This window comes from Sinocyclocheilus anshuiensis, unplaced genomic scaffold (assembly GCF_001515605.1).
Source record: "Sinocyclocheilus anshuiensis isolate Anshui unplaced genomic scaffold, SAMN03320099.WGS_v1.1 scaffold668, whole genome shotgun sequence".
NCBI lineage: Eukaryota > Metazoa > Chordata > Actinopteri > Cypriniformes > Cyprinidae > Sinocyclocheilus > Sinocyclocheilus anshuiensis.
In genome coordinates this window covers 11138-24510 of record NW_015557097.1, presented here as the reverse complement: position 1 = coordinate 24510, position 13373 = coordinate 11138, and the positions used below count along the sequence as shown (strand labels likewise).

The 13373-nt window shown below is 36.7% G+C and overlaps 1 protein-coding gene across 3 annotated transcripts; it reads right to left on the bottom strand.

Moving 5' to 3' along the window:
• Positions 1 to 3503: 3503 nt before the first annotated feature.
• LOC107677447 (protein spinster homolog 3-like) lies at positions 3504 to 12845 on the bottom strand. 3 transcript variants are annotated; one of them, XM_016472353.1, is made up of 13 exons: positions 12563 to 12845; positions 11049 to 11298; positions 10892 to 10957; positions 9866 to 10002; positions 9533 to 9684; positions 8916 to 8982; positions 8196 to 8338; positions 7158 to 7310; positions 6584 to 6773; positions 5984 to 6049; positions 5607 to 5705; positions 5222 to 5393; positions 3504 to 4064 (listed from the first exon to the last, which is right to left on the bottom strand). In XM_016472353.1, the coding sequence occupies exons 2-13, from the start codon at positions 11254 to 11256 to the stop codon at positions 4021 to 4023; spliced, it is 1497 nt and encodes a 498-aa protein (XP_016327839.1). In that variant the 5' UTR covers positions 11257 to 11298; positions 12563 to 12845; the 3' UTR covers positions 3504 to 4020. The 3 variants fall into 3 exon arrangements, with proteins under 3 accessions (XP_016327839.1, XP_016327840.1, XP_016327841.1); XM_016472354.1 differs by lacking the exon at positions 12563 to 12845 and having other exon boundaries at positions 11049 to 12098; XM_016472355.1 differs by lacking the exons at positions 11049 to 11298; positions 12563 to 12845 and having other exon boundaries at positions 9866 to 9989; positions 10892 to 10960.
• Positions 12846 to 13373: the final 528 nt, after the last annotated feature.

Below are 13373 nucleotides of genomic sequence, written 5' to 3'. Positions count from 1 at the left end.
TCTCTCTCTCTCTCTCTCTCTCTCTTGCTCTCTCTCGCTCTCTCTCTCTCTCTCTCTCTACTTGGCTTGCCATAATGCTTCTCATTGATCGCCCTGTAAATGTATTAGCTATTGTGACAGCTTCCTGCCAGGTTCAACAGGAAATCAGGGGAAACGCACGACTGCTCAGATAAAGGGAGGGCACACAATACATATTGTGTCCTAATTGTGGGTCAAACTATTACCCAAATGGGATGTTTTTCAGGTATGTGTGCACGTTTGTGTCTATGTACGTGTGTCCATGTTTTCTCAGTGTGGTTATGCATGTACCTCCTCATTCAAGCTGAAGAATGAAGACTGTCGCTAAAAAGGCTTACAAATTCCAACCGCAAGGTCAGTAAAACAAGAAAGCGTGGATGAGAAGAACAAAACAGGCTAGAGGAAATGGATTCTAAAGGCAAACAAACAAGCGACAATGGCTTTAAATTAATTACCTTGACCTTCTGCAGTCAATAGCACTTTGAGTTTAAGTTCCGTGTTATGAGGAAAGTATTTGAAAGGGTGTGCACTGACTAGTGGTTGCATGAATGGAAAACAATATTATCTGTCCTGTCAATACTGCCAAACAGTACAGTCACAAGAATATCTTGACATCTATTAAGCTCACGACTAAATTTAAACCCTGGGACTGAGCATCGAGTAGAGTTTGTCCCAGGTCTATTTGTATAAGTGATGACAAAATGACTGCCTATCTTAAGCAAGTGTCTCAGTTTATGTTTGGAGGTCTGTGTTCCAGTATCTGCATTATTTTTTATATATATTTTATTGTTTATGTGATATGTGTCAGAGGGTTTGGGGCTTGTTTGTATTTTGAGTTTATGTGTAACGACACCGTTTAGCTGGATGATTGACAGCCCCCTGTTTCAAAACAGGCAGCATGTCTTACAGGCATCGAATACACAGATGCACACACTGAGACATAAATAGGATTGACCGATTTATTTCCTAACCCTGACCTTAAGGGACGGCGAATGCTAATGCTCATGTAACCTGTACGCATCTTATTATTCCGGACTGTACTAATATAAGAAGACATGATAAGCCTTGTACAGGTAGTTCATAATACTGCTTAACATACACTACAGGACTTTGCTAATACCTGCAATAGATTTTTAATTACCTTCATCAGGAGTGCTAATGAGCCTTAGGATCTCTTAGGACCACCAAGGCAATTACCACAGGTTCAACAGTAATGGCAAATCATGCACTTTGGTGTCTCTTTTTTTTTACATGACACCAGTTAAATATATTTGATAAACTATTTTTTAACATTACATTCACCTCGCATAAAAAAGTTAGTTTTAAACAGATCAAATTGGAGATTTTGGCTTGTCCCACCTCAGAGGTCGTGACCTTCTCTTGGTTTTCAATTCATTGTAGTACAATTTTGAATTTTGAACAGGTTTACAAAATTGAAAAGCAATAGAAAATGAATAGAAAACAGCTCATATATCTGAGGTGCCTTATCCAACATTGAAAATAGAAATAACCATATTTAGAAATTCTAACTACCACATTTGACACTTCCTCCTGTTATAGAGGATTCAAGGTATGGCTCAGTAATACTGCATATGTTCAGGTTATGAATGTTTTGCAGTGGTTTAAACATAAGTATATTCTGCCACCTACTGTTGCTTAGGGGTATGATAGAATTTCACAGCAAAAGTTTTGGCAGTGACATCAATTTTGTGTTTTGCAAAGTTTGCTGCTTCAGTATTTGTAGATTATTTTTCCACATGTTTCTATGGTATACTGAAAAACAATGATAAGCATATCATAAGTTTTAAAGGCTTTTATTGGCAAAAAATATAATGAGTCGATATTTACAGTGTTGACTCTTGTTCTTCATAACCTCTGCAATTCGCTCTGGCATGCTGGATATTAGCTTCTGGGCCAAATCCTGACTGATAGCGATCCATTCTTGCCTTATTAGTTCTCGGAGTTGATCACAATTTGTGGGCTTCTGCTTGTCCACTCGCCTTTTGAGGACTGACCACAGGTTCTCTATGGGATTGAGATCAGGGGAGTTGCCTGGCCACAGATCCAACATTTCAATGTAATGATCTTCGAGCCACTTCTTCATCACTCTTGCTTTGTGAAATGGTGCTCCATCATGCTGGAAAATTGCTCATGGATCGTTGGAAGAAATCGCTCTTGTAGGACGTTTTGATACCATTCTTTATTCATGGCAGTGTTTTTGGGCAGAATTATGAGAGAGCCCACTCCATTGGTTGAAAAGCAACCCCACACATGGATGGTCTCAGGATGCTTCACTGTTGGCAGAACACAGGACTCATGGTAGCATTCACCTTTTCTTCTCCGAACAATCGATTTTCCAGATGTCCCAAACAGTCAGAAGGGATCTTTATCAGAGAAAATAACTTTGCACCAGTCTTCTGCTGTCCAATCCTTGTACTTCCTGCAGAATTTCAGTCTGTCCTTGACGTTTTTCTTGGAGAGAAGTGTCTTCTTTGCTGTCCTTCTTGACACCAGGCCGTTGGCCTGGAGGATGCTTCACTGTTGGCACAACACAGGACTCATGGTAGTGTTCACCTTTTCTTCTCCGAACAATCGATTTTCCAGATGACCCAAACAGTCGGAAGGAAGCTTCATCCGAGAAAATAACTTTGCATCAGTCTTCTGCTGTCCAATCCTTGTACTTCCTGCAGAATTCCTGCAAGTCTGTTCTGTGCACTTCAATGACTGTCTCTCACACCAACCTGCTGCCATTCCTGAGCAAGCTCTGCACTGCTGGTGACACGATTCTGTAGCTGACTCCTCATGAGGAGATGGTCCTGGCGCTTGCTGGACACTCTGGGACGTCCTGAAGACTTCTTCACTGCAGTCGAACTTCTCTCCTCGAAGTTCTTGATGATCCGGTAAATGGTTCTTTCAGGTGCAATATTCTTTGTAGCAATTTCCTTGTATGTGAGGCCATTTTGATGCAAAGCGATGATGGCTGCACGTTTCTTTGGAGGTAACCATTGCTAACAAGAACACAATGATTGGAAGCGCTTCTTCCCTCCTTTTATAGCAATCAGTCTGCTCTTACAATCCATTTAGTATGATAGTGATTTCACCTGATTAGTACTCATTCACACTTTCACATGTGCTGCTGATATGATTAGTCAATTAATGTTAGCTGGTCATTTTGTGTCCGGATCAAAAAACAGTGCATTTTTTTATTTATTTTAAATTTTTTGTGAAAAGTTCATTTTTTGGCCAATGAAGCTTTTAGCAATTATTTAAAATACACCTGATCACTCTATACAATAATCTAGAAACAATGTGAATGAACACCACACAGCTTAAGCAGAAAACTTGTGCAAAACACAAAATTTATGTCACTGCCAAAACTTTTGGCCATGACTGTATGTGGAAATTATATTGCAGGCAAACCATGAAAATAAAAAGCATATGCATTTATTTAAAAGCTTTTTGTACAAAAAAGGAAAGATAAACAATACAATAAAATAAAACAGTACAATACAAATAATAATGACATTTAAATAGCCTGTTCATTTGCTATACATTTCCAGTCTCAGTCTGTATGGGGGACTAATTTGACACATACAGTTTTTCAAGCTTTTTAGTCCATAAGGGGATGTTCTCCCCCTTGTTCCCCTGAGGTTCTAATTGGTAGCACACAACTGCCGAGAGAAGAAAGCAGGACGAAAGCTCCTAATAACTTTTTTTTAAAACATAAATGAGTAAAAATGACAAAAATATATCTAAAAAAATCAGAGTAGGCAGTTTATTTTACCATATGGAAAATGTGCAAGACAATGATAAGTCACAAGTGTAAGGCATCACTAATTGAAAAATGTTTAAATGTTTTTTCTTAGTAAGATTTCTTAGTAAGAAATGTATACTCAAAAATTCTAAAAATCTGTCCATTAATCCATGTCTCATCTCATGCATTCACAAGTGTCTGCTTGATGCAGCAAAGCTCATCCAAGGTCTTGGTTGGTGTTTAAAAGGTCACATCGACTCTGTGGTTGTCTCTAGTGGTTCAGGAGCTTGTCCTGAATTGAAGAAGTCAGAAAGGAAGAACATTATAATATATGTATTTATGTACTGATATGGAGCAACACCCAAAACCAGCTCCAAGATTGCATTCTTGACAGCCTTTCACATTTCAAAACGGGTCCTTTGGACTGTAATATTATTAGATTTCGGCCCTCAATAAATCAGAAATGTTGACAAGTACAGAAAGAGCTGCAGTAAACAGTATCTTCTGTTCTATCTCATTTCTAAACAAAGAACCAGCAAATATGAACACAGAGGAAGCCACTGGTGTTTAACAAATCTCTGGCTAATCTCACTTATACCAGTTTACAGCTACTCTTCATAGATATTTGAAATATTTATAAATATATTTTTATTGATTTTTAAGATATTATTAAAAGATGTCTCTTACGCTCACCAAGGCTGCATTTATTTGATCAATACACAGTAAAAACAGCAATATAAATATTACAGTTTTTCAAGTTTTCTATTGTAATGTATTTTAAAATGTGATTTATTCATGTGATGTCAAGCTGAATTTTTATGCGGGATTAATAAAAGTAATTTCTCAATTAATTTCTTAAAAAGTATTAATTTCTAGTTTAATTTCTTAAATTAAAAATAAATGCACACAAATTTATATTATATTTTTTATTTCATATGCACACATTTCTGTCATAAACATCAACTTTTGAGCTTTGTGTAAAAATCCCATCATATGTTGCGCCACAGATTTGGTCACAGTGTAATCTTTTATACTATGTAATTAGCTAGCAGATGATATTATCTGTGCCAATGTGTAAGCTAATAGCTGTCATAAGGTGTGTTTAGAATAACATACAATGGCAACAGCAAAGCTTGCAAACTTACTTAAAATTTCACATTTAAATCAACTTTTTACTGATTTAATCATTTAATAGCCTGACATACCAGCTTTTGTTGTCAACAATTAATCAGTGACTATGAATTGCTATGTTAAAGTTAAAGTGTTATTGTCTTTTTCAAATCTGCCTACGACTAGATTTGTGCTGTGCATTCATTAAATGCTTTATATTTTTTTCTTTTTTAAACTTCCATAAAATCAAACCAGTTGATTATGTCCAAGAACATACAAGTATTACCATAAGGCCCCAAGAAGTTTGGACAGACTGTAATTACAATAGCATGTTATTACCTGAAGTGAGCAGTTCTGCTGCTTTCCTGTCCTCTTTGATATACAGAGAGGTCATTAAAAAAAACAGGCCTCCCAGAACCCCAATGAAGGGGCACAAAAGAATGCTATATTCCAGTCTACGGAAATCCCAGTGGGAAGATTCTGGATTGTACTTGAGCAGAGCATCTGAGATCTGAACAAAACACACAAAAAGATAACAGTCCTTTTGTCTTTTAAATTACACAGTGAAAAGAATGTAACTATGCCAAGACAGTTGCTGTTTCACAAGGTGCAATTTTGTATCCAGTAGTGTCATGTGCTCCAAAGCACTTCTGGATAGTGACAGCATAGCCTTTGACCCCAATACTATTTTATATGAAAGTACTGTGGATTAAAATATGCTTACCGCACCAATAAGGTATGGACTTCCTGCATCTCCAAGGAGATGACAGACCATAATCTGTAAGGCTTCAGCTGTCGCTCTTCTAGTAGGCACAACAACATACTAAAAAAGATTAAAGATTAAAGATTTAAAAGATGTCTTTTATAAACAACATCTTTCAGCAGTTGTAATATAATAATCACACACTTGAAAAAGAAGAACAATTAATTAAACAGTACACCAGTGTTCTCAACGTTTCTAAAGTTCTTTAGCATAATGGCATTAGTTTTAAGTTGTATACCATTAGCTTATCGCATCACTTAGCAGGTCTCCACACGCTCGTAACCGTGTGTTTCATTTCAGCACTTTTTATATTGTATTGAGAAGCGTAAACCTCTCACCAACAGAATGTCCGCCAGAATAGCCCAGTTAAGGGACAGCAAAGTCTCTCCAATAGCAATGAATGTCTGTAATATGGCAAAAAACAGAGACAAGTATTTAGAGACCATATCACCCTGCTGGTCACATTGTGCTGTGACAGAAAATAATCTGTGCTATACTGTAAATATTCGATGCATGTGCCAAAGTACATTGTTTAAGTTTGGGTCAGTTAAAGGAATATATTACTTTAAAAGAATAGTTCACCCAAAAATGTACATTCTGTCTTTCATTTAATCACCTCATGACGTTCCAAACCTGTATGACTTCCCTCTTTTTCCTCTTTGTGTGTGTGTGTGCGTGTGTGTGTGTGTGTGAGAGAAAGAGAGTGCATTCAGTTTAAACCAGTAGGGTGCAGTGTTGTTTTAAACCCCATTGATTTTCACTGTATGGACAAAAACAGTTGAAACATTCAAATGAACATCTTGCTTCTTGTTTTCCACAGAAGAAAGTCAGTCATACAGGTTTGAATTTTAATTTTTGGGTGAAATATTTCTTTAATATTAATGCAAATACACGAACTAATCCAGCCTGCTGCTGGAACGTGGCTGATCTTTGCTTACGTATGTGGCCGGGATGCTGGTGCCCGCCAGGATGATGGCAATAAAAAAGCAGGGGGAGGAACTGAGCATGCCTACAGCACATATGAGAGGATCTGCGTTGGGCAGTCTGACTCTCAGCTGCTTTGATATGTAGGTGCCCAGAAACACTCCCACAATCCCCGTCACCACTGTGATTGCTCCAAAGATGTAACTTTCACAAGAGAAAGAAGAAACAGTGTGATGATATTCAGTTCATCAGATTCTCAGATTCTCTGTTTTATTCCTCACAGAACCTACCAGACCAGTCTGACTAGTCAAGCTCATAAATACACTCTATAAGCAGGTCAACTCAGTTTGAAGGTAGAAATCGCTGAGAAACATAATAAACAGATATACTGACAGGATTGCAAGAGCAAAAACAGCTGCAGTAAACAGTAAGTGTGAGTATCTAACCAAGGAACAAGCTGATATGAACATTATCACTCTGCTAACCAGTCTTTGGCTAATCACATTTTCTAGTCTACCGTTAACCTTGCGGATTTCCTCTAAGATCTGTCCAATTATATAAAGTCAAAAGGCAAGAGACTTGCTGTACCTGTCTAAAGGGTTACAGGGCTCTTCTTTGCAAGGTAGTCTGAGACCCTGTGTAATATGTGCACGAGACAGGAAGGTGGGGGTCCAGAAGGCCAGAGCCCCTGTGACAAAAGCCATAGCAGTCACACCAAGAGAAGACCAGACAAAACTCCGACTGGAAAGAAGGCACAGATCCAAAACACAATAATTAGTCATATTTGCTTAGGAACTACCTGTACTAATACGTGAAATCCCAAAGAGCAGTTAAACTTTTTGATCCAAAGGGACCACTTTGTCCAACACAATATTATCCCCATATTGGATATTTCCTCTGGTATTCCTGCTAAAATTATGACAACACTGCTTGTTTTCTATTTTTTATATTAACAGAAACTGGGAGTATTGATATCTTGAATTAATTAAACAATTGCATTATGTATGTTTTTCAGCAAAAATAATATATACAGTGGGTACGGAAAGTATTCAGACCCCCTTCAATTTTTCACTCTTTGTTATATTGCAGCCATTTGCTAAAATCATTTAAGTTAATTTTTTTTCCTCATTAATGTACACACAGCACCACATATTGACAGAAAAACACAGAATCGTTGACATTTTTGCAGATTTATTAAAAAAGAAAAACTGAAATATCACATGGTCCTAAGTATTCAGACCCTTTGCTCAGTATTTAGTAGAAGCACCCTTTTGATTTAATACAGCCATGAGTCTTTTTGGGAAAGATGCAACAAGTTTTTCACACCTGGATTTGGGGATCCTCTGCCATTCCTCCTTGCAGATCCTCTCCAGTTCTGTCAGGTTGGATGGTATGTTGTATCTTTTTATATATTATCCTTATTTCTTTATTTATTTTTACACACGCACACACCCATATATATATATATATATATATATATATATACACACACACACACACCCTGTGCCCACAAGTTGACCACTGCCCTAGAGCATAGGACACTACGATCATGACAAAAGTTATGAGCACGTCCCAGATTGAATGACATGTACAGTTAATGTAACTTGAATCTCTACAATGACTTACTTCTTCAGGAGGTACTTGATGTCCTCAATATAAGAGGTGCTTTCCATGGTTGCTCCTCCTTTGTTGTCGGAGGCTCCACGAGGAGGATTAGGAATCAGAAACACCAGCAGCAGCAGACCCAGGCCTCCTAGAGCTGGACTGAACTACATCAGAACCAAACAACCACCTCAGTTTTCTTTTATAAATGTGGAAGGTAATTGTCTTGATTATATTAAATCAATATATGCTTACATTGCAAATCCATTAAAATAATCATTAATGATGTAAAGAATCTTGTGAATGACATTTTAATTTTACTTGAATGATTAAATTAATAATTTTAGCACATTCAGCTTTGGTTTAAGTCAACTTAAAACTTAAAATTTTGTTGAATATATTTAATTATTTGATGTTTGAGATCCAATAATTGCTAGACCCTCTGCAATACTGCTGTGAACCCCCTGTTTAAGAGCAATGTTTTAGTGAGAACAGAGCATATATACTGCTTTAACACTGATTCACTTTAAAGCGATTTTTTTAGCTTGAATGGAGTACAGTTATGCAATAGGAGTCCAAGGAAATCCAATTAGACCCTAAAATACAATGCAGTACAGAGCCTTTTTTTATATAGCGGCTACATTTAAGTTGACTGCATTATAACAAGATTAGCAGAATATTAAATCTAACACAGTAAAGATGTAACAGTACTTATATATACTTATAAAATATATATTCCCTTACCCTCAGGGCCCAACGCCAGTCCCCTGTTGCATTAGCTATAGTTGCCCCCAATATATATCCAAGACCACTGAATGCAGATTTAAAGGAACACATACAGTCAGAAAGAGTAAAAAAATATTTTTTAAAAAGTCTTGCCAATATGTAGAAAACGTTGTATACAATACCACACAAGCAAGAGCTGTGATTGTGATTTTATACAACAGTTCAAGAAACAAGAGGCTAATATTAAGTAAGCTATACTGACACAGTTTTGCCATTTAATTTGTCTATTTTTGCTATGGCAAAAAATGTTGTTCCAAACAAACCTACAGAATTATTGTTCCACATCTCAGAGCAACAGTATTTTGAACAAATCAGTTAAGTAAATGACTCAATGAAACGCTTGTTTCATTCCTAAATGAATCAGAGTTTTTTCGAATAAATGGTTTGAGTAAATGAGTCAATGACACACTCATAAAGACATTCATTTGTCGATGTAACCTGCAGAAACATTCATTGAAAAATCCTCACCACTAAAGGACAGACTCACAGGAACACACAAACACAGATAAGCAGAGTCATACAAATAGTGAAAAGTCTGTATAAGTCTGTATGTCTTTTGGCAGTAAGGCCTTCACCTTCCAACCGGTATGAAGATGTAGAAGAAAGAGATCATGAGAGTTCTCTGGGTGCCAGTGAACAAGTCACCAATGATAGTAGGTGCTATGGTTGAGTAACTGGCCTCTCCTGTCCCAACCAAGGCCCTTGTCAGGATCAGAACCCAGAAGTGCTGTGGTAAGAGTAAAGAAAAAAACTAAATTAAATTCTGCTCTTTTTAACACTGTTAAAAAAAATAAAGATATTGATAAGTATAGGTACAAAACAAGACATTTACACATTATTAACATTGTGAGACTTCACAAAGATTACACTGGAATTCCAGAATTCCCCAGAAAGACTTTATACTGTACCGATTTTTTGACAAAAGAGCTGCCTAGTGTTGTGACGATCCACACAATCAGCCCAGCGATCATGATAAGCTTCCTGTCATAGCGATCTCCGAGGTAACCAAAAACTGGCGCCAAGAGCATAAAGCTACAGATAAAAACTGTAAATATGTTAATACAGGGTTGATGGCAAAGGTACACTACAGTTCAGAGGTTTGGTGCTGTAAGATTTTTTTAATGTTTTTGAAACATTAAAATGCTTATCTCTTTATGCTTATCAAGGTTATCAGTAATGTTTTTAAATATTATTACATTTTAAAATAACTGATTTCTGTTTGAATATATATTAACATGTAATTTATTACTGTCTTCAGTTACATGATCCTTCAGAAATCATTTATATATGCTGATTTGGTGCTCAAGAAACATTTTTATTATTATCAAACACTTGCTTAATACTTTTTTTTTGTGGAAACGGTGACATTTTGTTTTTTTACCAGGATACTTTGATTAATAAAAAAGTTTTAAAATGCATTTCTTTACTGTCACTTTTGTGATTAATTTAATGCATCCCTGCTGAAATTTTTCTACTTATATACTTTTCTACTTATATGTCATTAGATTTCACAACAATAGCTATAAAACATGATGCTGTGTAACAGTGTCATTTATGGATTATGCAAATTCATGTAACAAACTGTGTATTATTTTAATGACTGTCAGTAAGCAGAACAGTCAACCAACTTGCAGTTTAGAGATTAGAGCATGAAACTTCAAATGTGAAACTGCAAACCAGATCAGTGTTAGATTATATGATTCAGACTTATTGGCTCTTTCAAGTAATGCATGCTACAAGACCGATTGCTTCATTTACACATACAAATTTTAACAAAGTGTTTTGCGTAATGCTGGGCTTGTTCCTAAAATGACAGAAAAAGACCTATTAGTTCATCTCCAACAAGGAAGTACTCTTGTAAAATCCAGTTCTGCAATGTTCTCTTCCTTTTTACTGTATTGTCAATGCAATATACTACAAACTCAAACTGATACCTGTCTGTAGGAGGCCAGATGTGCTGTCAGGGATTCCGAAGTAATTCTGGATGCTAAGCAGCACACCTGGAATAGAACCAGAACAACGTCTGTCTCTTTTTATAGTGACTTTCTGTGAACCATCCCAATCGATTTGGCTTTGATGAGGTGTGCTCACCTGCTATAGTATAACGGTCCATATAGTTGAGGAGATTGATATAGCAGAGCACTGCCACTGCGATATAGGAGCGTTTCTGAGAGATGGAGTTTGTTTGCATGGAGGATGCATCACTATCTGGTTGCTCAGAGCTCAAGGAGCCATAATGTACAGTTGTGTTTGAGCGGAGGCTCAAGCGAGTTCTTGGTCTTTGTTCGTTGGAGGTCATGATGCCCACTGTCTCTATGAATGCAGAATGACTTTTTTGCCTCTATAAAAAGAACAATGACTTGTAAGCACTTGACAGATAGTAAAGTGCCAAAACATTGTGATTTTCAAGCCCTCTTGCACAGATGAATGCTTTATGAACTGTGGCAATAACCTCACATGGGTTTCATGTGATTCCAGGACACTGGACAAAGTTTAAATAACCATGGCAACGAGGAAAAACACAGGTCTGGAGTGTAGTCACAATCACTGAACACAGCTAGTGACAAATGCTTTATATGGAGATAAACACTCAATGTTATTTTATCAAATAATTTGTTTTTCTGGATTGGGAAAAAGTAACTTATATGTTGTGCAAATGATTGATGTCTAGAAGATGTTTACACTTACCCAGTGATGCTAACCTATTAGCATGCTACCATTTTAAGTCCTGTTTAAAGTGATGCCATTGTGCTTATTTATCATTACCAAGCTTGGTTTGACTACATTTGACTGGTTTATAGGCCATTTTGTTCAGTTGTGTGCAAAGTTAAACTGTGGTTAGACTTCCTGAATAAATGGGCCAGGAAACCAAACCATTATGAAAAATTGATTTAGAGTTATAATGGATAATGGTGAACAGAAGCTTTTATGTCATGATTTGACATGTAAAACCAAATACAGAGTGCATTTGACTAAAAAAAATATATTTGTCTGTATTACAGTCAGAAGAGGATACCATTTTGTGAGAATGCAAGGTAGACTGGAACTTGTTATCTCAAAGTTGGTTGTGATCTTATTAGTTGCACCCAGCAACCGTTCTTATTACTCTCTCAACCCAAATGCTAGATGCTATTTTAGAAACAGCACAAGTCCTCTTTGACTTGCTTTCGCTTTAACCACAGGCAGAACATCTTGTATTTTATAAATTTTTATTGGCAACATCTTTTAACCTAAATAATGTTAATGTTTTATTGTGTTATATTAAGAAGTTGTATTGTGTATGAAGAAAGATGTAATAGATTAAGCTTCCTTTTAGTGGTAGTCTGAACAGACGATACTTCCAAGTTCAGGTCAGGACTGATTTCCTCAGCGGACTGCCAACAATGCCACTGTTGAGGTGATTAGCTGCATGGCCACAACAGGACAATGCCATATGATTGTTCAGCTTTGAATCTAAAATGCAACCAGTCTTTTAGACATTGAGTTTATGCTATATTTCAGTATATAACAGTTAACATTTTTTGTGCAATCATTCAGATGGAACATTTCATAAGAAAATCATTTTACCTTGATAGTTTCAATAATTGAAGCATAAAGTTACTTACACTTTAGTCGATGTGCCCCAATGCCAAGTGACACTCTAATCCATGTTTTCTGTATTTTTTCTTCCTTTCTATTTCTTTTTTGCAGTGTTCATTGAGATGTCACTTGTAGAAATAGAAAGGCGTTCCTGTGTGAATACAGCACACTGTAGGGTTATCAAGTTAGAATCAAGCCCTGCCCTCGTTTCTCTGGTCACACGCAGCAGAAGAGTTCCTCCTTGTGTCGCAATATAGACCACAAACCAGTAGATTTTCGATTCCATGCTCCCTTCATACTTTCTGCTTCACACCGATCTGTTACCCAGATCTGCCAGGTCTTTTGGCATTATGCTTCACAGTAATGTTCTGAACACCAGGACAAAGGTCTGACAAACAAAGCTGCCAGAAAATTAACAATATGCAGTGAGGGAATTCTTCTAATGTAACCTAATCTTGTATTGGTTGTTTAACTGAAGTTTATGACCCTTGTTTTATACTGTAAACAGTTCATATTCTTGCATAGATAGATGAATCTAGATAACCCATAATCATGTTTACTGGCGATATCTTGGCAGTGAGAGTCTCTATTGACTCTCTTTTGGGTCAGTCTAATCTAGACTCTTGATAATTTGTCATTTTGTGCTGAATTGTGAAACGTAAAATGTTATATTCTGCTGTCCAGATTATGCATAACGTTGTCCTTCTTGGGAAATAATCTGCCTAACAATTTATCTAAAAAAAGCCACTGTATATACATTGTTCCATAAGTAACACAATACTGGCCTCCGTGTTCTCTAAGATCACTTACTGAGAGTCATCACATGTGTTTGTGTAC